General features: G+C 50.1%; 10 protein-coding genes across 10 annotated transcripts; 3 read left to right on the top strand and 7 right to left on the bottom strand.

Moving 5' to 3' along the window:
* Positions 1-167: 167 nt before the first annotated feature.
* Positions 168-1,545, bottom strand: leu2A (3-isopropylmalate dehydrogenase LEU2; the record flags this gene model as incomplete). The annotated part of the gene is made up of 6 exons (XM_057180865.1): positions 168-400; positions 464-1,091; positions 1,148-1,243; positions 1,295-1,360; positions 1,414-1,434; positions 1,495-1,545. The coding sequence occupies 6 exons, from the start codon at positions 1,543-1,545 to the stop codon at positions 168-170; spliced, it is 1,095 nt and encodes a 364-aa protein (XP_057029251.1).
* Positions 1,546-2,466: 921 nt separating this feature from the next.
* N7457_009823 (CDP-diacylglycerol--inositol 3-phosphatidyltransferase) lies at positions 2,467-3,502 on the bottom strand (the record flags this gene model as incomplete). The annotated part of the gene is made up of 3 exons (XM_057180866.1): positions 2,467-2,835; positions 2,901-3,277; positions 3,337-3,502. The coding sequence occupies 3 exons, from the start codon at positions 3,500-3,502 to the stop codon at positions 2,467-2,469; spliced, it is 912 nt and encodes a 303-aa protein (XP_057029252.1).
* An 814-nt stretch (positions 3,503-4,316) lies between these two features.
* On the bottom strand, positions 4,317-6,064 carry ptcA (type 2C protein phosphatase PTC6; the record flags this gene model as incomplete). Its single annotated transcript, XM_057180867.1, has 2 exons — positions 4,317-5,932; positions 6,007-6,064. The coding sequence occupies 2 exons, from the start codon at positions 6,062-6,064 to the stop codon at positions 4,317-4,319; spliced, it is 1,674 nt and encodes a 557-aa protein (XP_057029253.1).
* A 632-nt stretch (positions 6,065-6,696) lies between these two features.
* On the bottom strand, positions 6,697-8,539 carry N7457_009825 (putative RNA splicing factor (Pad-1); the record flags this gene model as incomplete). The annotated part of the gene is made up of 4 exons (XM_057180868.1): positions 6,697-6,955; positions 7,016-7,489; positions 7,551-7,859; positions 7,923-8,539. The coding sequence occupies 4 exons, from the start codon at positions 8,537-8,539 to the stop codon at positions 6,697-6,699; spliced, it is 1,659 nt and encodes a 552-aa protein (XP_057029254.1).
* Positions 8,540-9,424: 885 nt separating this feature from the next.
* Positions 9,425-10,617, bottom strand: N7457_009826 (fatty acid alpha-hydroxylase; the record flags this gene model as incomplete). The annotated part of the gene is made up of 2 exons (XM_057180869.1): positions 9,425-9,578; positions 9,632-10,617. The coding sequence occupies 2 exons, from the start codon at positions 10,615-10,617 to the stop codon at positions 9,425-9,427; spliced, it is 1,140 nt and encodes a 379-aa protein (XP_057029255.1).
* Positions 10,618-12,414: 1,797 nt separating this feature from the next.
* Positions 12,415-13,671, top strand: N7457_009827 (uncharacterized protein; the record flags this gene model as incomplete). The annotated part of the gene is made up of 1 exon (XM_057180870.1): positions 12,415-13,671. The coding sequence occupies one exon, from the start codon at positions 12,415-12,417 to the stop codon at positions 13,669-13,671; it is 1,257 nt and encodes a 418-aa protein (XP_057029256.1).
* Positions 13,672-14,557: 886 nt separating this feature from the next.
* On the top strand, positions 14,558-16,151 carry N7457_009828 (uncharacterized protein; the record flags this gene model as incomplete). Its single annotated transcript, XM_057180871.1, has 2 exons — positions 14,558-15,323; positions 15,385-16,151. 2 exons carry the CDS (start codon positions 14,558-14,560, stop codon positions 16,149-16,151), a joined length of 1,533 nt encoding a protein of 510 aa, XP_057029257.1.
* A 1,230-nt stretch (positions 16,152-17,381) lies between these two features.
* On the bottom strand, positions 17,382-20,332 carry N7457_009829 (CeGAL family transcription factor; the record flags this gene model as incomplete). The annotated part of the gene is made up of 5 exons (XM_057180872.1): positions 17,382-18,852; positions 18,910-19,685; positions 19,736-19,847; positions 19,916-20,172; positions 20,237-20,332. 5 exons carry the CDS (start codon positions 20,330-20,332, stop codon positions 17,382-17,384), a joined length of 2,712 nt encoding a protein of 903 aa, XP_057029258.1.
* A 1,398-nt stretch (positions 20,333-21,730) lies between these two features.
* On the bottom strand, positions 21,731-23,446 carry N7457_009830 (coatomer subunit delta; the record flags this gene model as incomplete). The annotated part of the gene is made up of 4 exons (XM_057180873.1): positions 21,731-22,631; positions 22,696-22,892; positions 22,946-23,389; positions 23,444-23,446. 4 exons carry the CDS (start codon positions 23,444-23,446, stop codon positions 21,731-21,733), a joined length of 1,545 nt encoding a protein of 514 aa, XP_057029259.1.
* A 423-nt stretch (positions 23,447-23,869) lies between these two features.
* On the top strand, positions 23,870-26,466 carry N7457_009831 (uncharacterized protein; the record flags this gene model as incomplete). Its single annotated transcript, XM_057180874.1, has 2 exons — positions 23,870-24,958; positions 25,018-26,466. 2 exons carry the CDS (start codon positions 23,870-23,872, stop codon positions 26,464-26,466), a joined length of 2,538 nt encoding a protein of 845 aa, XP_057029260.1.
* Positions 26,467-27,008: the final 542 nt, after the last annotated feature.

Genomic DNA, 27,008 nt, shown 5'->3' on the forward strand with positions numbered 1-27,008 from the left:
GTTATTTGCATGGGTTTGGGTTTGGGGGAATATCATTATGTAGACATGTTCTTTTTTTTTTGGCAAAAACAGATATAGCATCTTAAACGGGTATCCAATTTTTTGGTTTTTCTATGCTAGTCATATCTCATATAAAAAGATCGAAGACAGGGGCCGCTTTTTGTAATCTACTTAAGCAGCTTCTCGAGCTCGGCCGCGACGGCATCGCCAACCTCGGTGGTCTTGGCGGTTCCGCCAATGTCGCCGGTGCGGACACCGGCCTCAATGACGTTGCTCACAGCCTTCTCGATCAAGCGAGCGTCGTCGATCATGTTGAAGGAGTACTGCAGCATCATGGCAACGGACAGGATAGTAGCGATGGGGTTGACAATACCCTTGCCGGCGATATCGGGGGCAGAACCTGTACCAATTAGCCATGTCCAACGCCATAAGAAGGAAATGAAAGATTAAAAAAAACACATACCGTGGATAGGCTCGTAGATACCGTTAACACGGCTCTTGCCATCAGGCACACCGCTCAAACTAGCACTGGGAAGCAGACCCAGAGAACCGGGGATAACACTGGCCTCGTCGCTAATGATATCACCGAACAGGTTGCTGGTCACAACGATACCGTTCAGCTTACGCGGGTCCTTGATCATCAGCATAGCAGCGGAGTCAATGAGGTGGTGACCGATGGAGAGCTGGGGGTAATCCTTCTCCATAACCTCAGTGACGACCTTGCGCCAGAGACGACTGGTAGCAAGGACGTTGGCCTTGTCCAAGCTCCACACGGGGAGAGGGGGGTTGTGCTGCAGGGCAAGGTTGGCAGCGAGATGGGTGATACGCTCGATCTCGTGGCGGGAGTAGGGCTCGGTATCCATGGCGTAGCCGGAGCCATCATCTTCCTTGCGGTCGCCGAAGTAGATACCGCCGGTCAGTTCGCGGATGATGTTGAAGTCGACGCCGCGGCAGACCTCGGCTTTGAGGGGAGAGCTCTCGACCAGCGAGGGAGCGGCGAAGTTGCAGGGGCGCAGGTTGCCGAATGTGCCCATCTCCTTGCGGAGCTTAAGGATGCCCTGCTCGGGGCGGACGGCGCCAGTGCCCCATTTCTGTTTGCGTGTGAGTAGGTTGGATGAGGGAAGGTGGGGGAGTTATGTAGACGTACGGGACCTCCAATGGCACCGAGGAGAACGGCATCGGCGTTCTTGGCAGCGTTCAGAGCCTCGTCGGTCAAGGGGGAGCCGGTGGCATCGATGGAAGCCTAGGACTGTTAGCCATGAAGCTCGAGTGGTTTGGATTTGCGTATACTCACACCACCGAGCAGGTGGTCCTGCAGGTTGAATGTGACATCACGGTTCTTCTCAATGACGCGGAGAATCTAACGATATGATATTAGTCCGCCATCTTGCGCGTATTCAGCTCGCAATGTACCTTGACACCCTCGGCGGTCACCTATTGTCGAAATGTCAGTCCTCCACTTGTTCATGTGCACCAGAGCTCTCCGTAACATACCTCGGGACCGCAGTGGTCACCACCAAAGACAACAACGTTGAAAGAAGACATTATGTGGGAAATTCAAAGTAAGAAAGGGCTTCGTGACTCAATTGATGGCCTGGGAAGCTCCAGACTTATAAAAACGGCTGGGCGGGTGAGTTCGACCCCGCCAGCTCCGAAATCGGCGTGGATGACATAAATCCACTCGGCATCCATGGATCGCTTATTCACGGGTTTTTTGGTCGATCTATACTCTTGATCCTCTTGATCCTCTTGATCCTCTTGATCCTCTTGATTCTCTTGATCCTCAGCTTGCTAGGCTCATGGCTTGACTCAATAAATGGGTCACCATTTCTTGTAGCCGTGCGTTCTCATTCCGCTTTTCCAACTGGTTGGCAGTTGAAACGAAGCACTCCCATAGGTGAATACTATGGGGAACAGGCGATATCAAAACTCAAAGGCAATATTTCACAATTCTGACCAAGTCCTCCACCTGGCCAGTACGAGAGCCAGAGATACAAGAACAATGCATTAAATAATGTATAACATTAATGATGAAAGACCGGCGTAGGCAATGACTAAAAAGGACAAGATTGAAGAAACAGGCCGTCCACACAGAGCCCGAGAAGCGAAGAGAAAAAGAGGTTGAAGGAGAACAGAAGTAAAGCGAAGGGTGAAAAGTGAAAAGGGGAACATAAAGCAAAGAGAGAAAAAACACAACCCGCGTGTGTACTATACAGGGTCCCAGAATCCGGACCATGCCGTGGCCACCAAAAGCCATCAATTCCTGTCCAAGACGCTGATGAATAGGATCCAACTACCAGACCAACCCATTTCCCGAGGGAGGAAGGGACAGCTTCTAGCGCTGTCTGCTTGCGCATCCCTGAAAACACAGACCCTAGCTCCAAAGACATGCATGACAAGTAGGAAGGAAACGGAAATAATATCGCCTAGCTACTATGTAGCTTATTTTTTGCTCGCCAGGGTCGTTTACTTCTTGCGGTTGGCGCGGCGAGCGGCGCGATCACCCTCGGCGAGCCACTTGCTGGCATTCACCAGCTGCACGATGTTGACGAACTGCTTAAAGGCCATGACGGGGAAGGCGACGCCGGTGATGATCCACGGCCAGGTGCTCTCCAGCTTGTTCGCCCGGGCCATTTCGAGGGCACCAGCACTCCAGGGGCTGGCGAAGAGACTGGCTGGCTCGGGGTGGGCAGGGTTTCCGGGTTGGGCGGAGGACGGCTGAGCATCGGAGACGGGCTGCAGGAGCGAGGGAGACAGGGTCGGCGAGGAGAAAGACAAGAGGTAGAGGCCAATGAAGAAGGCCTCGTTCAGGAAACAGCAGATGAAGAGAACGACCTAATTAAATACCGCGAATAAGCTTGGGCATAGGAATGGAAATGCGGTTCACTGCGGTGTCTTACCTTGCTGGTGTAGTACTGGTACATAATCCAGCTACGGCTAGGGTCGACCTTCTTGTGACTCTGGCTGGATCCGCCCATGCTCAGAGTGGCGTACATGTGCATGTAGTGACTGGCCATATCGAGGCAAATGAGACCCTGGAAGACAATAGCCCATCGAGGCCAGGCCGAGCTCAGGAAGACGAGAAGACAGGCGGTTGTGCAGCGATCTGTCACCATATCCAGCACAGCACCGAAGGTGGTCGATTGGTTGAAGTACCGAGCTGCATAACCGTCCAGCCCGTCCAGCAGACAGGACACCGTGTAGAGGAAGCAGCAGGTACGAGGATGGAGGGGCATGTAGTAAAGAGAGGCGAAGGTCAGAAAGACTCGGGAATAGCCTAGGAGCGTGTTAGACCATCTGGCACACAAAACTTCAATCTCCATCCGCGGGGCGTACCAATAAGGTTCGGGATGTAAAGGAAGATGTTCTCCTTGTCCTCTTCCCGTGCGGTGGATCTCGCTCTCTTCTTGGAGGGGGTGCGCTTTGAAGGTGAGGCCGCGCCATTTGGTGAATCTTCGCTCTCGGCGAGAGCGGCCTTTTGTCGTCGTGTTCGTGCGCTCATTGTGATGTGAGATGTGATTTTCAGAACTGCTGTTACGTTATGAATTTGACTAGAGCGTCATCTATCAGCCTCGGGTCAGATGCAGAGGGGAAGCCACCGTACAGGGAGATAAGAATAACGAAGGAAGTCCCTTAGGATAAGGATAGGAGAAAGTGAAAAGGAGGAATTTCGTGATAAGGTGATAAGGGGGATAAGGGTGACACACACAAGAATTGGAGCGCAAAGAATAAAAAGAAGGGATAGGAGAAGTGCAGAAGTGCAGAAGTGGAATTGTGGAATTCGTGTCCCTGAGGCGGATTGCTCGGAACCTTGGAATTGGAAGCTTTCCCCACGGAATCCACTGATCTGCTAAGAAACACGTATGAAACAACTCGACGATTTCGAGTTTGCCTATCTACTCCCGACTCCCGACTGGGAAATAACGGGCATATTATGTACGAAGTATGGCCACTTCCAGGGCTAACCCTGAAACCAGGAGATTCTTCCCAACAATGAGGTATAGGCCCGAAGGTCCCAGATGAACCTGCGGAACTACAAATGACCTCTGTTCGAGACTCAATGATCCACCAAAGGCAATTGGCAATGCAGATGCAGAGATGGTGTATGACCTTATACAGCTTCTAATTCAAGAAAACAAGTACACAGAGCCTGCAACATAGACAATCCACTTCCTCTGCAGGCGTAAATGGTTATATGCAATGAGCTCAGAGCCCAAAAAGAATTATGTACAGAATAATAGAAAAGAAAAGAGAGGGGGGAAAAAAAGAAGAAAAAAAAAAAAAAAAAAACCAGTCCAAATCTACAAGAAAATCATTCACGTCCGTGACCTGCGCGGATCAGTGGCATCCTGTCGACGCCACTCGCGAGACTCTTTAGTCCCCAAGCTACCGACGCCGCCCTCTTGACGACGCTCCCAGCCACCAAGCCGAAGAACAAGGCAAGTAGCATTGTCACCCTCGTTGGTGACCTCGGTCGAGAAATTGACCACATCGCGCGCACCTTGTTCCGGAGTCTTGGATTCCTTGACGATATCAACGATCTCCTGATCGAGCAACGTACCACTGATACCATCGGATACCATGACCAGGAAGGAGAACTCGGCGGGCCCAAGCTCGATGCGCCTGAGTTCGGGCTCGGCAGAGACTCCGATGCGCTTGGATTGGACGTCGCCGAAGGAGCGTGTATTTGCTAGCCCGCTCATGCGCTCTTCGCCGAAGGAGTCTGTGACGAAGGTTGCGGCGTACCGTCGCAGTCGGGTGGCCTCAATTGGCGAGGACGGGTGGTGATTCGATGTAATGGGGATGGCTTCGCCTGTTTCAGTTGAGCAAAGGAGTAACCGGGTATCGCCAACGTGGGCAACTAGGAGACTAGATGGAGCGATGGGATGCCAGAAGGGAGTAGGGGTTGGCGTCGAGATCATGGCGACAGTTCCTGTGCTGCCGCCCTTGAAACGGGCGCGCCCACCAATCTGGGGCGACCGGGTCATGCTAGGCCTATGCAGGATTTCGTCCTCGTTCAAAGGCCTTTCGGCCTGAACGAGATCATCGTCACGTTTGGATGCTTGTGCCTCGACAAAGTCCATATCCGCGCGCAGGAAGGCGTATTCCATGACTTCCTCGATGGAGATGTGGTTTGCAATGCTTGGGTCGCTGGATTCGGTGCCATCATAGGCAAAATGTGGGGGCTTGAATCTCTTGAAATACCCACCAACTAGTCGTCTCCATTTCTGGACAAGGCTTTTCTCGAGGTCTCCAATTCTGCGTCGGTCGCCCTCTTGCATCACAGGCAATTCGCTGGTGGTGGGCGGCACTTCAGCACCTGGTCGTAGGCTAGACCGAAGCTCGATATCGAACGCCGCATCCTGAATATACTCGTGGAGGTAGTCCCTCAAGAATGAACTGCATTCCGTTCCACCGTGCCCATCAAAGACTCCGAAATAGAAGACTTGCGGATCTCCACTAGCTGTTTGCGCGCCACGAGACTCGCGAGGTTTGGGCGGAGAATCCCCTTTATTGCGTCGGCTGATCGTTAGCGAAGCCGGGGGTCGCTTCGCAAAAGCGGGGACATCGATGACGCCAGCTTGGTACGTGTCTTCATTGGAAGGGCGGGTTCCACGGGCGGTCACTGCGCCGAAATGGTGCTTTGCGTTGCGCAATGGAATCCGGACGACGGTTGTTTCGCGATCTATTAATGCTTGGAGCGAAGCTGGCGGGTGTGTCGTATCTCCGGTGTGAGGCACGGAAGCTGAGCGAGGGAGCTTGTGAAATGACGAGGTCGGACCACGGGGGTCCGGATGGAGTGAGGATGAGGGGAGGTGGGTAACGAAGTAGTTGCGGAACAATGGCGGCTTCCTAGCTATCGGCTGGCCCGACGCAGGTTCGGTGCTGCTTTCGGTACTGTAGCATCGTGCTTGAGGAAGGAGGGCAAAGCCTGGTTTGCGTTAGCTAGGTCCAGTTCAAGGATATCAAGGTGGGAGCTAAGCATATAGCTATGGTCGTACATACTGTAACTGTCGGCCAAGGTCCAGACCCGGCCTGTTACTCGCCTTGAAAGGAGAGTCATTGGCCCATCGAAGCTTGGAGGTACAAAGGGGAAAGAGAAAAATAAAAGATAGGGCGTGGGGACAAAAAGCCTGGCTCGAGCTTCGGTAGATAAGAACACTTGGACCGGCACATTCTTTCCGATAGCCTCTTTTCTTAGCGGATCCGCTTTCTACTTGTTGGCATCCACACGCCATTGCACATTTCCCATATTTTACCGGGGTGTTTGGTTGTTGAATGTGTAGGATATTCGATTCCATTGCTATTTGTTTATGTACACAAGACCTCCCTTCCCGTGAGAGGTCTTGGTCTACACGTACACGTACTACACGTATTACACAATACGTCTACTAGACAGTGAAAAGTGTTTGAACTGGAATTTAAACTTGACATTGAATGGGAGATATCTCCAGAACTCCGAGACTAAACAAACAAGGCAACCATATGCGGAATCAAGCTGCTAAAAACGATCATTGCGGGTAGCAAGGTCTACGGGTGTAGACGAATGACAAGAGATAAACGAGATAAACGCTGAGAGAGTGGCACCTACCGGGGAGCAGGGCCGTCCAGGGGAAGCAAGACGTCAGGGGGAATCTGCTTCAGAAATTGTGCCAGGTTAGAGGTCAGAAAATGAATGTACTCGGGGATGAGCATTTAGATGGCCTTGGTCCGGGAAAAGAGGGTGCTGTAAACGGCATCCACAACGGGGGAGGCGGTGATCTGTCTTCCGCCGAAGAATCGGCCATTGAGGCCCTTGATGGCGTTCTCGCCGCCTTGAACGCGGTCGAACTTCAGGTAAATGTCTCCTTGGGAACTGGCATCTAGGGAAATGTGAACAACGTGGCCGTATTTATTCTCACACTCGGAGCGGACGTCCTCCTCCAGTTCCTTGATCCAATTTTCGCCAGTCTCGCTGTGAAATGATTAGTAAATTGTTCTTCATGAATAGTGCTGGGGAGCCATAGAAACTTACTCGGCAGGGTCAAACATGTTGCGAAGCTTGACACACCGACTAGCCATGTTAACATTGACGGGTAATGGCTTAGTCTCAGTCTTGGGTCGGAGGAACTTCTGCTGGTCGTCAACCGAAGGCTGGGGTTCATCAGTTCGTGCAAGCTTCCTCATCAATGCATCCCTAGAGTAGTTGTTGAAGTTCACACCGGCAACATCGGTATCATCGAGGGCACTGGCACCGGCGCCCTTTTGGGATTCCCTGCCGCCAGCACGGTCAAAGTTGCTAGAACCGCCGGCTTGAACGCCGCGACCTCCCTGGCCGGAGAATGAGGAACCCTGGAAGTTTTGGTTGGTAGATGAACCCGAGGGACGATTGCCGTTCGAGTCAGGGGTGAACTTATCATTGCCAAGACCAACTCGAATAGCTCGTCCAGCAAGTTCAAAACCGTTCATCTTTTCAAGAGCATCGCGAGCTTGTTCGGGATTGGAAAATCTAACTAAGTCAATAGTTGAAAAACATGGGAATAACAGAGAGAGAGAGAGAGACAACGTACTGAACGAAGGCATAACCTTTGCTTCGACCGGTTTCGTCCTTTTGCAACTGAACAAACTCGAGCTCGCCAAACGGTTCGAAGACATTGTTCAAATCAGCTTCGGTGATACTGAAATGAACGTTACCGACATAGAGTCTGTGGAACGGTGCGGTGTGCTGATTGCCTGTAGTGGCCGCGGGATTGCGGGCTTGACGGTTCTTCTCCGCCTCGGTCAGTTGCGCAATGATGGGAATTCCTAAGAGTCTCTGGCCAGTGAGTTGAATGGCGGCGGGAACAGATTCCTCTGCTTTGAACTCGACGTATCCAACACTAGATAGATGTCAGCAAATGATTGGATAAAATGATTGGATAAAATGATGGATGATCATATACCCTTTGGAGCGTCCGCTAACACGATCCTTGACGATTTGAGCCTCCTTCACGGGGCCGACCTTTTCAAAGAAGGTTATCAGATCTTTGGTGCGGAGACGAGCAGCAAGCTGCTGCACAAAGATGGTGCGCTTGTCGCGTTCATCCTCGTTAAGTTCGGGGGACTTGCGACTGGGAGTTCCACGGCGGGCCTCATTATCACGGCGGGGACGCCTTTCTTCGTCGCGCTCACGGCGGTTGGGCCGGTAGTGACGATCATCATAGGGGGAACGGGAGCGGGAGCGAGCACGACCTCCACCGCGGTAGAAGTCTCCGTTGGAGCGGTAGTCGTCACGGCGAGAACGGCGCCGCTCAGATTCGCGACTTTTGCTCCTCTTTCGGCTTCTAAGGCTTCCGTTAGCACTGGCAGTGTCGCTCTTCATTGCTTCATCGCCATCAGTGTCTCGGTCGGGGCGGCGGTCACGGCTCCGGTCGCCGCGACGGCGTCTGTCGCGGGAACGATCACGGCGTTCACTGGGGTCGGCGCGGGAGCGGTCATCACGGCTCTCCGAATTGATAGGAGTATCGGCGGGCGCGGCCGCAGTAGACTCAAGGAGAGCCTCTACGTCAAGTCCAGACATGATGGGAAAAAGCCTGTTGTTGACTGGGGAAGGGAAGGATATGTCACTTTGCAAGAGTCAGATGGCGCAAGTAGCCACAAAGCTAACTGTCGAACCCTTGGGATAGGATCAATCGAACGTTGTATTTCTGAGATCCAGTGGGATTTGAGCGCTTCTCTGCGCACTCGATCAGACGATACTTGAGAGCCGACAAATCCTCAAGTCAAAGGTCGTGGATGCTGGGGATGTTGGTATAATAAGAAATGATTATACGGTGCATCGAAGAGTTGCAGACGCCCCGGGCGGTGTGGCGAAGGCGGTGAAGTGAGGGCGGGATGAGATTTTCGAAGGGACGCCACTCCCAGGGTCGATGCCGCTACGCCTGTACGGACATAGATCTACTCTGTATGGAGTCTCTTAGTCTCTACCTCAGGCTTCCCCGGCATATCTGCTGGTCTCACAGATGAAATATAGCTAGCTTTTCCCCGATCATCTGTATACATTCCTTCCTCCCCTTCAAATACCTAGTAGGGAACGCAAGTAATTACGGCAGCTGGTCATTTCGATGATGCTGTGGTCACTCAGAATGTTCAAATCAGTATGCAAAATGACACCCAAGCATGTAGAGATACTGTCTCTTTTTGTATTATGATTAACTGTCATATACACTAATAAGTGATGCGTGAAAGGAAAAAAGAATCAACTTCGCCTTGCATCCAGTATGATCACAAGAGATGACATGGCAAAGTCTATTGTACAAGAAGCAGACCCTAGAACCAACCATAAACTCCGCAGGTGCCAATGTACTTGAAGAGTACCAAAGAGGAGCAGCTCAATCATACTCGGCGTGAAATCATGACTCAGGGACTGCTAGCAGTCCTGTATTAAGGTTTCGATGCAACATCTTTACTGAGCCTTTGTGCCCTTCGGGGCGGGGATCGCCAATGTGGTGCCAAACACACGATCCCAGAATGAACTGGTCACTCCGAATCCATTCTCGAAATCAGCGAAATGGTGCTGGAGGTGGTACTTCTTGAGTGCCTGGTAGTACGAAGGGAGACTAGATACATGTTAGCACGGAAGAATTTGTATCAGAGATGAACTTCAACTTACCTGCGGTGGTGCAGGAAATAATGGGTGAGATCATAGCAAATGTAACCAAAGACGCCACCACAGTACACCGACAGAGCCGCATACCAGTTGTAATAGAAGACTGATTGGGCCAGCTTCCAGAAGGGGGTAGCTAGAACGACAAACAATGTTGGTGGCATGACAAGACGATATTTGTCCATCGGAAGGTAGTGGTGGATACCGTGAAGCAGGAAATGGAGTGTCAGGCCGACACGGTTATCCGGAAGCCAGTGATCAATGTGGAAAAGGAATCGGTGCATCAAATATTCGATCAGAGTCCAGAGAGCCACACCACCGAAGAAATAAGAGGCAGCGGCAGCTGGGCTTCCGAGCCCGCTAGCTCCGAGTATGATTCCATAGGTGACAGGTGGCAACCAGACACATGGCACCACGTACCACGCCGTTTTGCTGAGAGGCTCGAGGAAATTGCCGAACAGCGGAGCGGACTCTCCACCCCGATAGTGACGAGGCCGATGGATCTGCTCGAGGTAGAACTCCTTGGTGAAGTTGCTGCGCCAAAGCTGCATCAAAAGCGGCTTGTTCAAGTCCAAGAACTTGTGGGTCTTGAAATCCTGGCTAGGATCGGTGTCGATCGACAGATCCTCCTCACACGACATCCCGGTGGTTGCAAATACGGGACCTGACTCGGTTTCGGTGACCGTTTCGATGATGGTTGTCTTGGTTGTGGTGGTTTTGGTGGGTGTAGAGACATCTGAGACGAGACCAACGCGGTACTCGTCCAAAATTTCATAGGCAGCATCGGTGTGTGCGTGGGAGATCTCGTCTTTCAAAATTTCCGTCACATCCTGACCGGCATACTCCAAGATCAGATCACCACCGCCGGGGTGCGCATCGACGAAGTCGGTGACATCGTAAACATTGGGGCCCAAAGTAACGTAGCACGACTTGGAATTGTTGTGAGATTGGACTTCGGCCGAGGTAAACGTTGGCATAACCCTCCCAGGCATTTTGAAATGTGGAATGAGAGAAGGCAATAATAGGAAAGGTATGTCGTAGGGGAAGTGGAAGATGCGAAAAGGTGATAATAATAAGAATTAGGTATTCAGGGGCGTGGCGTGACACCAAAAAACCCAAGGGATCCGCCCGCTCCGGCAAAATTTCGAATGTTTGCCTTGCAATTGGATCAGCCCACAGGGGCAAATATCAGGTCCACTTGAATTGCCTTACAATTTCCATCGGAGAGCAGAGAGGATAGAGAGCAGCTTTACATCAATGGGACAGGATAGGGAACTTGAGTATGGTGTATGGTGTATGGTGTATGGTGTACTGATCTTTGTCTACACAGTGGGGCCTTTCTATCTTAGCCGCATTGATGAGGCGCTGTGGACATCGGGCTCAGCCTCCATCTGCTCGGCACTTGTGCGCTATCTACTAGCCAAATACTTCATACGAAGGTAAAGGTCATCAAGAGGCACTGGCAGCGACTCCGGTGTGTCTTTACCGAAAATACACAGAATGGCAAGACTTGTAATTCTACCCTATGGGGACAGCCGCATGGGCCTTGGGGATCTCTTTCACGGCCCAGATGCCTTCTCACCTTTCCTGGTTCGGTGGATCTGCTCACATCCGAGTTCATGCAAAGCGGGGGGGTCTCTTTATTTTGTACTCCGTATAGCAAAAGCCAATGAGATGAGAGAAGAGGTCTCGGAGGCGGATATTCAACTCAAACAGAGAAGGACCCCTTCGGTTATCTGGCCCTGTGGGTGGCTAGAAGGGTACGTGATGAAAGACCCAATGAGACCGATGGACTGCCCATGTCCATTCAACACATTCTCATGCTCTTGGCATTTCGGGGTAAGGTCGGAAAGCATCAGTGGTTGAAAGTTATAACCGAGAACCTAGAGGGATCAAGTTCGACAGTTCCAACAGGCAAATTGAGAAATGAGAGAGCTCGTCAACGAGACAGGGATCCCCACATAATGTACGGAGTATCGCATCGTATGTTGAATCTTGCCTGAGCTTGGATATGGAGCACATCGTACAACACCAAGTCCCCGAGATGCTCCGGACTAACCCAATGTGGCAAGTAGGGCCGTGGAGTGGACTAGACCCAGATAGGAATGGACCAGCTCTACCCGAACAAGCTCGATTTTTCAGGTCCACCGACTCCGTACCCGTTGAACAGCTAAACTCCATGGAAGCGCTGGTGACAATGGTGGACAGGTTTCGGTTGTTTTGGGCCGCATTTCGCGGACACCTTCCTCGTTCGCCACCCGGTAGATCGAATATACAGACACTTGGAAATCTTCGGACCCATATGGACTCCATTAATGGAGTCAGACCCCATAAAACACATCAGTCTGTCAGTGACAGCGAATCCCGTTCCGAGCTATGTACTCCGTACTCCGTACTCCGTACTTACAAACCCGAGATCCCCCAGAAGCAAAAACATCGGTAAAGATACAGGCCACCTGAAGGCCACCTCAAGGTCCTCTTGCTTCGAATGCACCGACGTTGTACATTCTATGGTTTGGTACCTTCCAAGTAGGACGATGTCGGTATGCGGTGTAGGTCTCCACCGAGAGATTAGGGGCATCGAGGCTGTGGGAACTATTTGCGAGGATTTTCTGGATTATCTCTAGTTTCCAATTCGAGGCAGGGATTAGACATTACACTAGCAGGTAGTGGAGTTCTCAGCCCCTCTTCCTTTCCCAATTTCTCAAAACATCTTCCTTCTCTTCACTTGTACTTCTAGTTTTCCCTACCATTGTACCTTTCTCCGCTTACTCTCTCCTCGGCTCACGATGTTCACCACAGGGGACTGGTCTCCCGAGAACCCTATCCTGGCCTACCTGCAGACATTAATCGCAACCAAAAAGACCCTCCCCTACGGGCAACCCGTGGTCGCCCATCCCTCCCTCAATCATATTGATTCTGCTTCAATTTTGCGGCTGGCCGCAGAGATCGGCCCCCACATCGCCGTACTACAAATCCCTGCAGATATCATCGATGACTGGTCGAGCGATACAATCGAGCAGCTCCAGTCTCTGGCCAGGAAACATGCGTTCTTACTGTGGGAGGGAAGCAAAATTCTGAACTCGATGGTATATTTCATGGGCAGAGCGGATGTAGCGTTGGAATCAAGACAGGCCTTGGTGGACTTGATCAAGAAGTCATATACCAGTGGCCCGCTGAAGACAGCAACGTGGGCCAATCTAGCCACCTCTTGGGCTCCCGCAGCGCCAATGGACCAACAAGAAAATGATGTATTGATTCCAACCTTGAAACTGGCGGCTCGCGAAGCAGTCGCAACAACCACAAAGACAATCCGAACCGAGATCTCTGCTGAGTCCAATAATTATTCGTCGGGAGAGGAAGTGGAATTGGCTACGTCCTCCGGTGAAGCAACAAACGGCTGGATAGAATTCAATTCCAATAATACGGGCTCGGCGTTACGGAAATCGTCCACCATCTCCGTCACAACTGAGTCGGTGACTTCGCATGCACACATCGAAACAAATGATGGCGTCCCGACCCCGCCGGCACTGGCTCGCAACATTGTGCTCTGCCTACCCAGCTTCTCTGAGATTGCATTTACGTCCGAGTTCCGACAAAGTACGATAGTCGCCGCATGTGCCAACCCCGACTTTGTCACTGGATTCTTGACAACAGAGCCCTTTTTTGTGAACCACCGAGGCAACGATATCTTTGAATTGGCATTTCTGGATGGAAATGGGAATGGGCCACCGGGCTTGGGCTCTACGAAAATCGCTTCCTTGCCTTACTTCAAGGATCACCGAAAATCACTCGGTGTATTCTCTCTTGTACCACCTACTGTCGGCCTGGACTTTGAGTTCGATTCCACCTTCCAACCTGATAGCAACACGCCATCTGACTCCGAATCGGAATCTCCTTCCTCTGTGCAATATCTATACCGCACCATCGGGCATGCGGTAGCCCTTCGGGAACAGAATCGACAAAAGCATGAAGCCAACGATTCCGGAAACCAAACATCAACGGGCGCCCATATCATGCATATTCCAGTGGTTATTCTTGTATAATGTCACATATAGCGCTTGTTACTTTGCATCCTCGCTGGTTCGCCATTGGCGGGTTTTATGACTTTACGTTGGCTATTTTGAACTTGCTATACCGTAGGCCTCTCCTATATTACTTTTTGCGACCCGCATGGTGTTGGAGACTTGTTTGAGCCAGCGGATATTTACAACCACAGTGTCATGTCTTATACATATAGCGATGGATTCAATCAATATATAATTGACTGGGCTCTTGATACTCTTAGTCTTGGCACTCTTTGTCTCTATAACGTAGAAACCAGGACATCACAGTCCATGGTCGAAAGACGTCTCGATTGTAGCAGCACTTGTGCCTGAAATATCAGGCTGGCGACAAGTGTCAGCGCAGTATAAGCCCCTAAGGCTATAAACAGGAGCCCTAGCTTTCGTTGTGGCCTGTGGTAATTTGCTGTGTTTTTCACACTGATAACAAGGTGCCGACTGCATGGCCATTGGGCACGTGCCCCTCATTAGTCACCTTGTGGGAATCCCGAGGTGGGCATTGATATCGACAGTCGAAGCGCTTTTAGCTCTATACCCATTCATTTCTATCTGATTCTCGAAGCTTATATACGTTATTTATTTTGTCGACGCCTTGTGGTTCTTATTGTTGAATCGGACCCCCATCCGATTACCGAACAGTTGACTGTATTGCCCAGGTGACGAACCACTAAACGTCACCTTCAACATGAACATCTTTTGAGATTAGAAAATACTTTTGCGATTATATTGCATGGAAAACTCCGCTGGAATGTATGCATTGGATTATCCCCCCCCTACTGTTCTATCTCCATGCCACAATTTCACGTCATATCATAACCATCATAAACACAGAGTCTATAACGGTGGACCTTCGGCGCATCCAGCAGCCATGAATCCAGGTCATCGCAATGAGCCATTTAGCCAAAATGGACACCAAGAGTCTACCTACAGCTCGTCCATTGAAGTTATTTCACCAAATGGAGACCTGATACTTGAGTATATTGCTTCCGGGGACACTTCATCGTCAACAAAGCGCAAATGGCAGGTGGCAAGTGAGCTCCTTGCCTCCAACAGTCCATATTTTCAAGCCTTGCTGGACCCTACGAAGTTCGCCGAGGGACGGCAGTTCAGTGCTCAGAAGCAAGCTTGGAATGAATCTCAAGCGGCCAATCTAGCTTCACAGCATGCTTTACCAACAGTCAAGCTTCCCGGAGTCCTGTCCACCAACTTGTGCGGAGAAGATGCCATTGAGCTCTTTCTGAAGATTCTGTGTCTCGATTCTTTCGATGAGACAGAAAGAACTATATTTGAAGATGCGCTGAAGACCCAGTCTACATCGCTTGTTGCGAGAATGATTGATCTTGCGGATTCGCTCAGTTCCCCCAGTGTTGTCCGGATTGTCTTGCAGAGAATTGGATACTCATATGGCAAATTGAAACCGTCACTTCTTGCTAGGTTTAACTCTGCACACCTGTCAATGAAGGAGGATCGAATCCGGCAAATCATATTCATATCCGCCTTCCTCGATGATACAGGGCTTACTAGAATTATGACTCATGCCTTGCTGATCATGGGTTCCAAATTCTGGATCAATGGGCTGGAAGTCCCGGAGGAAGAACCATTTCGCTGGAGATACCTACCAAATGGATTAGAAGGTGGGTTTCGGGAGGGTGAATCCAGCTTCATACTCGTCAGCTAAGTCTGAATCCCTTTTAGAAGAAATTTATTACCGTCGTCAATGTGTTCTGAACACCATCACCGATTTACAGGCTCATTTTCTTCGAGTTTACGGAGGTCTGGAGGATCCCGACAGCACAAGATCCGCGGCAAACAACAGAACATTAGGCGCCGCATTTACAGCATCTGCACATACGCTCCTCCAATCCCGTCAATTCCAATGCCGAGGAGGGTTCAACAATGCCAGCCAATGCGATATTTTCCAACTGGGCCAAATGATTCGATTTTTCTCAATGCGCGCCAGGACCATCTTTTTAGGGTCAACTCTGATAGATCCCGACTTTGACCTGACCCCAAATGAAGATGACCATACAATTGGTGGAGGCCGGAACGATCAACTCCCAGGCCCACCATCTGATATTACCACCATCATCGCCTCCATGAAACAATATCCTGATTATGCAATCGACGAAGCTCACACTGGCTGTGGTGTGCGACGCCGAATCATGCCTGCATTGGAGTGTGTTGAAAAGTTCGTCTGGGATGACCGCGGCCTGCTTGGTATCACCCCTGCGGTCTCGAATCTTCCTGTTTCAAACGTATCCCGGCCTTCGAAATGGACTGTGTGGGCGGAGTTCCCGCGCAAGAAACACATGGTAGATATTTCTTTTGCGAGGGTTACTGCTGTGTACTACCCTTCGGCACCGTCGAAAAATCAAGTCACCCGCTCTACGCCGCAGGATGAACTTGGACGGTTGCTTTTTACTGCTGCTCGGAGGGATTGGAGCGCGGCCGGCTCGGGATGAGTCTTTGAGCCGAATTATTTACATCTATAGACTATGTATTTATACTGACATCCATGTATCTAAGCAGCCCCGGTTTGGTGTGGGCTAATTTCCAACTTCGTTACATGGTCGACTGAATATTATGACTTCGACAGTTTAGAATGATTCCGGGGAGTCTCAAAATCCTAATTATGCAAAGTCTACCTCGTTTCTGCGGTTTATGGAAACTTGTTTGACTTTCCCTAGATCGAGGTGAAAGCAGCTGGTCATCTTATGTCCGGATCATAAGCGAGTCAGGAATTAAGCATCAGTTATATGATAAGCCTGAATGTAATAATTCATAGAGACATGCTGCCTAGATTGTAAAACTAACAGAAAGGTTGTCATAAGTTACTTTGTATATATACGTTCCTGGATACTTGAATATAAACGGCGCCCAAGGGAGGGAGGCATATACGTTAGTAAGAGCAACACTCGGTATATACTCGACACAGTAAACAAAAACAAGCGAGCACATGTCTAGTTGCCACTTCCATCTAAGGTACGTCCTACAGGTACCCACGTCACAATGACTGAGCCAGTATCGTGCATGAACATTGAAGTCTGTTGCCCCCAGGACACGGCGAGGCCGAAACCACGCCTGATGATATACGAAACAATGATGTAATACTCAATACCATGGAAAGCAAAGAGAACGACTACGTTGCATCCGACCGGTCTAGATCGCTTGTTCTATCCAGGGATTGTTTCCGGCTGGCGCTTGGATATATCGCGGTACATGGGTCTGGATGATCTGGTTGAAGAGAAGCTTATCATCCTAACCTTAAAGATTTCTATGGCTGAGAGAAAGCATCATATGTAGTGATCAAGATGTATTATTATTGTACATAGCATAATATGGTACAACATATTTTCTTCTGATGCCAATAGACAGGAAGTATTCAGATCTCAATCAGGAAGAAGTATAAACTGCTAGCACATGATAGTCGTCTCCAGTATCAAATTGTGACTTATCTGTGTAGCGAAAGTTCAGAGAAACAAGAATCACTTTTCTCTATAGTGTCTAGTATATGAAGACAGGCGCGGAATATCTCTCTTTCTTTTGATGGCATGCAAATGAAGCGACAGAAGAAAAGAACCCGAATCCAGATAACTGCAGAGATGCTTTTTCAATTTGATTCTGCGTTTTGTTTGGCTTTTTGCTTTTTTGCTTTTGATATCGTCTCACCTGGTACACATGTGCAAGTTGTTTTAACACACCGGATCGCCCCAGAAATACCCCATATCAAGATCCATATTCGGACCGGAGGGGAAGAAGGAACCTGTGATCTGGCCGGTGGCTGGATCATAGGGGAAACACTCGTCATAGGAGCTGCGACTAGGGAGATCCTTTTCTTGTTTGATGAATTGGTCGAGTAGATCCGGTGCCTCAAGATTGTAGGGATCTTGCATGCCAATAGGAGTGGTGTCGGATTGATCCATCGGGGAACAGGCGATTGAGTCCAGTTCCGCGGAAATGGCATCAACTGCTACATCTGCAGGCATAGTCGCGGACGGGTCGAATGTCACATCATCCGCCGCTGGTTCCTCCGTTGAGTCTGTGGTGTCAGGAACATCGAAGAGAGAGTCTGAATCCTCGGTGCTGGGGAAATCATTCACGTTGATTCCGATGTGGGGTGCTAGACGGCGGAGGAATCCGTCGCAGAGCTTCCAGGCCCTTTCAGACGCCATATTGGTTTTTGATAGCGTCGAGAGCCAATCCAGGGCTTTCTTCGCGGCCTTGGAAACCATCATTGCTTTTTCCGGGACGTGCTGGGCCCGGAATGCCAGCTCGAGGAGAAGAATAGTGACTGCCTGCATCAGGTAGTGTAGTGTGCACCACCATGGCGACATGCGGTATAGCAGTACTGCGTCTGGGGTGTCTGGGAAAAGTGTAAGCATGTGGCACGCAGCCTCGACACATTCCGCGGCGGTCTTGTTGCAGAACTCGTAAGTCTTGTCATCCTCGGAGGATGGCTGATCTAGTCGACATAGACATGGTCGGGTGATTCCAATTTTGGTGCTGTAAAACATGAAGGCCAGACCCATCCGTTGGCTAATAGGGCATTGGGATGTCTGTGTCGAGGTAAAGTCGTATGCCGCGGGGAGGTTCATAAACCATGAGTCGATTTCAAGCATGAGGCTTTTGATGGTGAATTCAGTGCTTGCCCATGGAGACTGCAGCGCTTCAGGGCTATAGAGTTTGACAGTCATCCGCTTGGAGATGCTGGTCAAAGATGCCAACTGTAAGAAGTAGAGTGAAGTGCAAGGCGGAAGACTTTTGAGGTACTCGACTCGGCTCATTCTTGTATTGCTCTCGTTAGGCGCATCATTTGTATCAGAATCAGCCGTTGACTCTAAATCCTCTGTCGTGCCTTTTGCGGGGACCCGCTCGGAATGACTGGATGTACGAAGTACAGCCGTGCCTATCATTCGAGTCACCTCGTCCTTTTGGAAATCGCCCTCATCAAATGGAACAGGCATTGGGGTAGTGCAAGAGCTGTCGATGACACACGAGGGACGGCCAGTCATGATGGTAAGTAGATGCTCCAATGTGTACAATGACCACCACACGCGGTAGCGTATCTCCTTAGAAGTATCTGATATGCTCGCACCCACATTGCGCAGATGTAATCCAAGAGCCATTGCTCCTCGGACTGCACTTCCCGATAGCTTCCATGCTCTGAACAAACGAATGGCGTGAGTATATATTTTGAGGGCATGCAGACTCTCAACTTACCGATTGATATGCCCCGACGCAGTTAGATAGAATGAGGTAAGTCCTTCAACTTGCAATTGCTGCAGATCAGGATGATGAAGAATCTGATCCTCCAAGCTCAAGGCCCGCGCTCTTGAAAAGTACGTTTGATGGTCATCATCCTCTTCTTTCCAGTCTGAGTTCGTCAATTGCCCATATTTTGCCGCGATAGCGAAAATCAGGTTCAGGATAGCGAGCCACTTGTTTCCTGGCTTGAGGGAAGGCTGACTGAAAAAGACTTGAAATTGGGAAACAAATGTTGAGACCCCAATGATCGGGAGCGAGGGATGTACCGAAGTCAAATAGGCATTGAGCATTTTGCTTGCCATCTCCCGCGATGGAACTCCGTACATATCATTCTGATCTGCAGTTGGGATATCTAGATCATCAAGGTAATAGTTCGAAGCCACTACCCATGGCTCACTTGAATTCTCCGGTCGAGGCGTTAGAGTCGGAGAGGGCAAACCGTTATCGTCATCTGTGTTGGGAAGAGTTGCAGGCCAGGCTTCACATTCATTGCTGACCTCTTTGCTTAGTCTTTGGAGCCAAGTGATCTCGGAGCTTTTTCCAATGAATCCTGTTGCTCGGGCGGTTTCATCTCTGTTGAAGTCCTCCTCTGTCTGATCGCCTGATTCCAGTGGCGTAACAGATGATGCACGGGAAGGAGGTGGCTCAGAACCAGCATTCCACGAGATTCTTCGCTCACTAGCTGTTGCAAGACATGCTTCTGGATTGAGAGTCAAATCAGGGGCCGATTCCTGGTTGATATCAGCTAATATAGTCATCGGATGTGGATTACGATTCATACCGCTGCGAGGGCAATGTTCACAAGTTGCTCGTCAGACACGCCGAAACGATTGCTTAGCTTGCTAATGACATCTTCGTATGCTTGCACCTTTGCGGATAAGCTAGCCAACTGTCTTTTTAGTGAATTGTAGATGTCAGTTTTTGCCACGATGCCAGTGTACCTTAGATTCGCGCTGCATACCGCTTGGACTTCTCCCGTTTGCCATCGGTATAACAGCATATGATTCCAGCCTCTCGGCAATTGCGGCATCCGGACTTATCTCCGGTGCATTTCGTCTTACGTTGTCTGCAAGATTCGCATGCTCGACGGACATGCCGCCGATGAAACCTGCCAGGAGAAGTGAAGGCAGATTCGGCGCCTTCCGCTAGTCGCGGGATGGCCATTTTCTTGGTGCCCAGTTCAGAGTCACCTCGTTGAATTTGGGCTGCTGAATTGTCCTATCATTATTTTTTTATCAGATAATAGGTACTTCTTGGCAATGGAGCATGATTTCACACTTACCACACTGGACAACTCATTACACGTGTCTGCATCAGCGCACGATAATCTGAAGAGGCTCTGTTGATCACCCCACGAAGGGAACAGGATGTTACTCATGATGAACCATCGAATTTATGATGACTGGAGATGTTTATTGAACGTCAATAGATGCTATAATGTGAGCCATTATCATTGTTTACTTACTTGGTCAAGTGGATTGAGCATTGAATGTGCAAGTCTAACAAGAACATTGATATATATTGAGATGACAATATCAGCAATCTCTTTCAACTGCAACATCTGTCAAATCAAATATAGATGGCGCAATCGAGAGGAGATCAATGGATTTTATAGAAAAAGCCCCGCACAGGATTCGACCCACGAGAAAGCGTAGACCGGGGAAGGATGAAGGTAAAGGGGATCGGGTTTCGAGCACCGTTGGGAATCGGGAGTTGGTCAAGCCGATACTCTGTGATGACATCCAACGCTCGTTTAGGACAACCTTGGAATGTGTAAACGCACTAACATATACATGTGGCCACCGTTCGCCAAACTAGGAATAGTTGTGCGCGAGTTTGCCTCAGTCCCCTCGTAGGGCATGGGGCAAAAATCCAACGTTTGCATGAGCAAAATAACTTGTTCTGGTTATTGACGCTATTTGCCATCAAGTGAACAGCTCAAGTGGACTTGAATCTGTCCTAGAGAGACTGAGGCATTGGCTTAACCATCAGATTACTCCCCCGGTGATCCATCCTTTGACAGATCCCAGCTCTCGGTTGTTGGTACCGGCTGGCTCTGGACTCCGATGCAATGAACCAAGGGTCGTGATATAGGAATCAAGCAGAGTGCGTGGGCTTTTTTGCCATCCACAATGCCACTCTATCTTGCTTTGGAAACTTTGAGTTGTGTGTTTCAAGGAGCCTCCGAACAATGGTGAACTTCCGCAGCGTTGAACTAGCCATCTTCAGCAGAACGAAAATGTATAGTTCCCCACTAGGTCAATGATAAGGAGTGACCCAGGCCCGGGATTCGAAGTCAAACTGACGTTAGAATGTGGCGGCACCAACTTTGGAGTGGTTCGTCCCTGGTTGGCATTCAGACCAGGACCTCATTCGGAAATAGGATAATGACGGGAGCTTCTATGAGAGGGGGTTAAAGCTTGACGGCAGTTCTCATGAGGATATCCCGTCTAGCTTATCTTTGTTGGCACCTGGAGAGTTTAATACATAGTCCATAATCCTGACGTGGCCGTCCAAGCTTACGTTCCGATGATTATAACTTTGACCTGACAGCTGGGCATCTGGGCCTGGTTTATCAGGCCTCAACCCTTATGTTCGATATGACCCAGATCACACGGGATGGATGCTTGGAGCTCTGTATTTTGAGAAGGAATTGAATAGGGATGGTCGAATCAGAAACTGGCTTAACACGATCTTGGAAGAAATGAAAAAAGAAAACACCCCCACGATCCAAACATCATTAGGAACTCTATACAGTAGCAGCCAAAGCCCAGTTTTACTCGATTAGGAACTTCTCCGCAACACTTCGGATATCCTTTGAGTACGCAACGCTTTCCTCCATCTCCAGCAGGGAAACATTGTTGACATCGATATCCACGAAAGGCTTGGTCTTCGTGAAGCGAACACTCATTGGGAAGAACTCGTTCTCGTCAGCATCCGTCGACTCAAACTCGAAGCTACCAGAGGGATTGGTCTCATCAACAGCGCCCAGATTCCAGTCCAAACTGTCACCAGAGACTTCGTAGACTGCATCGAAGCTAGATACAGCCGGTTCTGTCGCGCCGTATGGAATAGTGACAACCACATCGCGGAGAATGTCTTCGCCGGTGAGCTCATACTCAAGAGTCACGGTGGTAGAGTCAGAGCCCTTGTTTAACCACACGGTAAAGGTGATAGGAAGGATGTCGGCATTGTCAGCCGAGCTGGCAACACGCCATCGGAGGACGCCGACGGATTTGTTGGTGGGGAAGGACTTTGTGGTGTCCTTGAGTTGGATGACGGAAGAGTTGAGGAAGAGGGCTTTATCAACGTTGGGGTGGGTGTGGAATTGTGCGCCATGTGTGGGAACAGTCTGGCAGTCAAGTCGGAGTTTGGTGAATGACGGATCAGTGATACGGAGCTGCAGGTCACCCTTGACTTCGAAAGACTTCAATGCTCCCTCCCGGGTAAGTGTAGCTGAGATGGTCTCGGCAATTGTGAGTTGAATGGGTTCCCGATCTACAGTAAGAGACTGGCGCGCTGAGGGAATATCATGCACAGGGGCCAAAACTTGTGAAGCCACCAATGGGCTTTCCTCTTCAATCTCCGGGCCCATATCACCCCGGACCTTTTCGTAGATATCAGTTGCTTTGGACTTTTTGCCCAGTTGCATGCCCTTGCCGCGAATGGCAATTGGCCTAATTGTGAAGCAGTCAGCAGTAGATTCACAAAACCGGTCAATAATAGATTAATTCAACATACTTGGCGAAGGACTTCTTCTTTTCAGCCTCATATGAGTCGTAAGTGTCGGGCACGGAGGGGCGCGCAGGAGGTGTGTAGACAGGGTAGGATGGAGTTCTTGGGGCCGCGGAACGACCTGAGCGAGCAGCGTCTTTGCGCTGCATTTCCAGCTGCTTCGCCTTCTTCTTGCGCTCCTCGGTAGCCTCCAGCTCTTTGTTCTATAAATCTGCATCAGCTATGGTTCAACCTCCGCCATGATGTTATGACATACCCGCTCAATAATCTCCTGGATTCTTTCCTCATGACTCTCCATTTCCAGGAAAGTCCTGATCTGGGATAAAGAAAGGTTCTCGCGATAACCCAAGGTCACCAATTCGTCAAATGCACTCAGGAGTTCAAAGGCATTGCGAAGGATCTCCCGCTCGTCCAGGCTCTTGCAGATGCTGGTGGTCACTTGCGCAAATAGATGAAGACTGTCGATATCTTGCAGAATGTTCGATTGACGGTTGGTGATCAGCACAATGTACAACTCGTCCAATGGCTGGTACACGAAGCGCACGTTGTCCTGCTCGACGGTGGTATGCTGGGTTCCGGAGTCCGCAAGCTTGGGGAAGGATGCAAGTAGGGCTTCAATTCGTGACCGAGAGATCTCTCGGAACTGACGCGAAAGGACCGCTTTGCCTCCGCGGGTGCATATCGACGCTGCAAGAACGACCTGGTGTGTTGATTAGCCCCGTTCCCCCGCGAATTTACTTCAACAAAGACGTACCATGGTGGGAAACCAGCTCAAAGAAGGCACACGGCGGACAAAAAAAGGGTAATTAGAAAGAAAAGTATGGGCTAAGATCGAGAAGTTTGGGGTGAACTAGAAGCCTATGCCCTGATGTTGATGGTTGGCAATGGTAGGGAGCTACTCTGTTCACTTCGGCGGCGGTTGGCCCGTGCACCCATTTCGCTTAGTTGGACAGACACTTTCTCTTCACTTCATCTTTGCCCGCGCGTTGACAGCACCTCACGGAGACGAAGACTATTATTTGTCTTGCTAATACTTGAGGTCCTGCGGTCCAGGTGCATCTGAGAGTTCTTTTTCCTACTACTTTCAAGTTTCAGCTCAACCGCTTTCATGGAACTTCACTGCTGAACGTTCTAGCACCACCCACGACGCCAAAAGCTCATTTTTACGCATTCTTTTGCTATGACAGCAGCTCACCCGATCGCATATCCTATGATGGACGTCCCTTCTATGGATGACTCTATGGAGATGGCCTCACCCTATCAAGGGCAGGCTGATGATTTTGATATCGACATTGATCTCATGGAAGACAGTGTTTCCAACATGGACAGTGAAATGATGGGCGCAGACGAATTTACCAACACTTCTCAGCCTATTGAACCCAACAACGACGCAATCTACGATGCCGACATGGCTGACGAGCCCTCCGAAGGATCCATGATCGACGCTGACAACTACGTCGACGAGGACAACGACATCGACGTGCAACTCGAGGAAGAGACATACCAAGAAGAAATGATCGAAAGCGATTCCATCGAAGAGATTAACCAAGCCGTCCCCGCCACTCATGTCGAACCTACGCGCAACAATGAAGGCGCTGCTAGTCCTATCAGGGCAGATCCCACTATTGCGACCGCAGAATTGCCTGAGGCAGCCCCTCAGGACCCCAATGACTTTGTAGAAATATCTCCTATTCAAGATGAATCTCAGGCCTCCAATGTTGAGATTTCTCGCAACCTGGCTGAGTCCAGTACAGTTGAAGACGACCTTGCCGAGGAACCATCCGAAATCACCAGCGATACCAAAACCGGCGTTCACCACGAGAAGCCAGAGCTTGGCAAAGAGGCTAACGAGATGCCACAACCTTCTGTGTCAGAGACTGAGGCAAAAGATATTTCCGACAAGGGCCTGGAGACTAGTCAAGTCGAAACCCCCACCCAAGAATCTAAGGTTGATGCTACTGGGCATCCGGAAGCTCCGCTTGTGTCTGAAGGAAACCACCAGGTTGCGACTCATGATGACTCAGTTCACCAGATCCCATACATGGATCAACGGTTACACCCAGTTAAAATCCTCTATCAGAACTGCGAGATCGCCCTTTTCCCTCCCCTTGAGGGAGATTCGGCAGAGACCTACTTTCTTCAGGATGAGGATGTAGCTTATGACAACATTGGTCAATTGTTCAAGCATCTCCGCCAGGTGCTCGAGGAAACTCTTGGCAATGACGTTCTGGTCATTGATATCGACACCCTGGGAATCCAAATGACAGAGGTAAGCATCGCTTCAATCTCTCCCCATCAAAAACTTGTTCGCTGACTCTCCCTCTTTAGGACTCATCTCACACATCAAGAGTTACCTTGTACCAGATTCTAGATCTTTATCTTAGACTTTGCCGTAACGATGGGACTAACGAACCCGATGCTCTTTACCTTACACTAAGCAGCAGACGTGCGTTTTCAGACGAGATCTTGGATCTTAGCGCCGCTGCAATTGCAGGCAAGACGCTTTCCGAACTGCAGGCCGAAATCCACTCTTGGAATGAATACGATGAGCCCGAGCCAGGTTCCGAGGATTTTGAAGCTCACTGTGCCGAAGAACACGAAGACGAGGTCTACTATGCCAACGAAGCCCAAAAAGACCATGCAACCACTGAGGTGCAAACGACCCCAGGGCCTACAGCGGATGTGTCACCTAGCAGTGTTTCCCAAGTCCAGCCCCAGGACGTTTCTGATACTCAAACAAAGATCGCCCATGCGCCGGATGAGGATGCATCCGTGTCTAGTGAGAGGGCTACGGAGGCGATGCCCGAGTCTGAACTGGCACATCCTGCAACGCAAGCCGAGATCAAAGAACCAGGTCAACCTGAGGAGTCAGAGCACCTTGAGATAGAACAAGCTCATCAATACGACTATGTTCATGGCGATACGACTGAAGATCACTATGATTCCGAAGGCCCGCAAGGCCCGCATAGTGAATCGACTGCCACTATATCTGGATTTATTGTTGAAAATGAAACCAAAGAGAATACACAAGATGTCTCTCCGGATGCTGCCCACGCCGGCCCATCCGGTGCGGATCAGACTGACCATGAGAACTTTTACGAAGAAGAACCCGAGAACGATGATCTGGGGCCCGAAGAATACTATGAAGATGAAAACCCCGACTCGCTCGATGACCCAGAGGCTTCTCATAATGATATCACTGGTGTTGAAGATGATAACGTCGAAACCCAAGAATCTGCTGATCAGGCACATGTCCTTGATGAAGAGGACGAAGATGAGTTAGATGCCCCGCCGACGAATGAGATTGTCTCGGCAACTTCCTTGCAGCATGAAACCACCGACCACCCCCATGACCAGACAGGTCCACTGTCAGATAGTGGATTGCAAGCCGACTCTGACAAGAAGGACCGAACCCCAGAGCCTGCAGATGATTTGCTCGAAATTGCCGAGGATTTACTGCAAACTCCTCCAAGAGACACCGAGCCCGATGACTTGGATCACTTCAAAGACATAGATTACGAGGAATCCGAGGATGAACTCGCTGCCCCTGTCGCAGGTGACGACGAAGGTGTCCACGATCACGAGTTTGACGAAAACCATTTTGGTGATTATGACACTCATTTTGAAGAGCCGGAGGCTGCAGAGCTGGTCGAAGTAGACCATTCCTTGACAGACTCACCAAACCAAAACTCGTCTACCAAACGGTCTCGTGAAGATGACGAGCACTCAGACGTTGTGCCAACCACCACTGACACCAAACGTCGTCGCTCTTCGTAAACTTTGTTCTCGTCCTGTCATTCCTGGAGCCATTGTCCGCACAGTTTCTTATCCGCCATGTCTAGTGGTCAGCGAGTTTAGACACCGACGCCTCGCTCCACTCGATATGTTCCCATCCAACATACTAATACTCATCCTTCCCAGCAACGACCTCGACCGGTGGACGCAGTGGGTCCAGTCTCGTTGGGTTACTAACTAAAATAGGTATGTTCGACCCCTTCCCCAGCACACACACGCTTTCCAAACTTCGGGGCATTCGCCTCTTCTTTTTCCATCCCGCAACGGGATGTAACCCCTGGTGCTCACAACACATCACTCAATGGCCCACCTTCCATCCTTTTGCGTTTCTTCTTATTCTGTCTTCATACTTTCCCCTCGCGATTGCGATTCAAGATACCACCTTCCGGTCTTCGGCCAAAATCTTTGTTCGGTGTTGATGGTTCGCCCCTTCGGGCCGCGTGTTTTCAAATGCATTTCCTTTAGGATTTGGCAGCTCGGCGTATCGGCGCGATGGCTTGAACCACGTGTGTAGTATTTGATCA

This window comes from Penicillium paradoxum (assembly GCF_028828445.1).
Source record: "Penicillium paradoxum strain IBT 22861 chromosome Unknown utg000007l_segment0_segment0, whole genome shotgun sequence".
NCBI classification, from domain to species: Eukaryota; Fungi; Ascomycota; class Eurotiomycetes; order Eurotiales; family Aspergillaceae; genus Penicillium; species Penicillium paradoxum.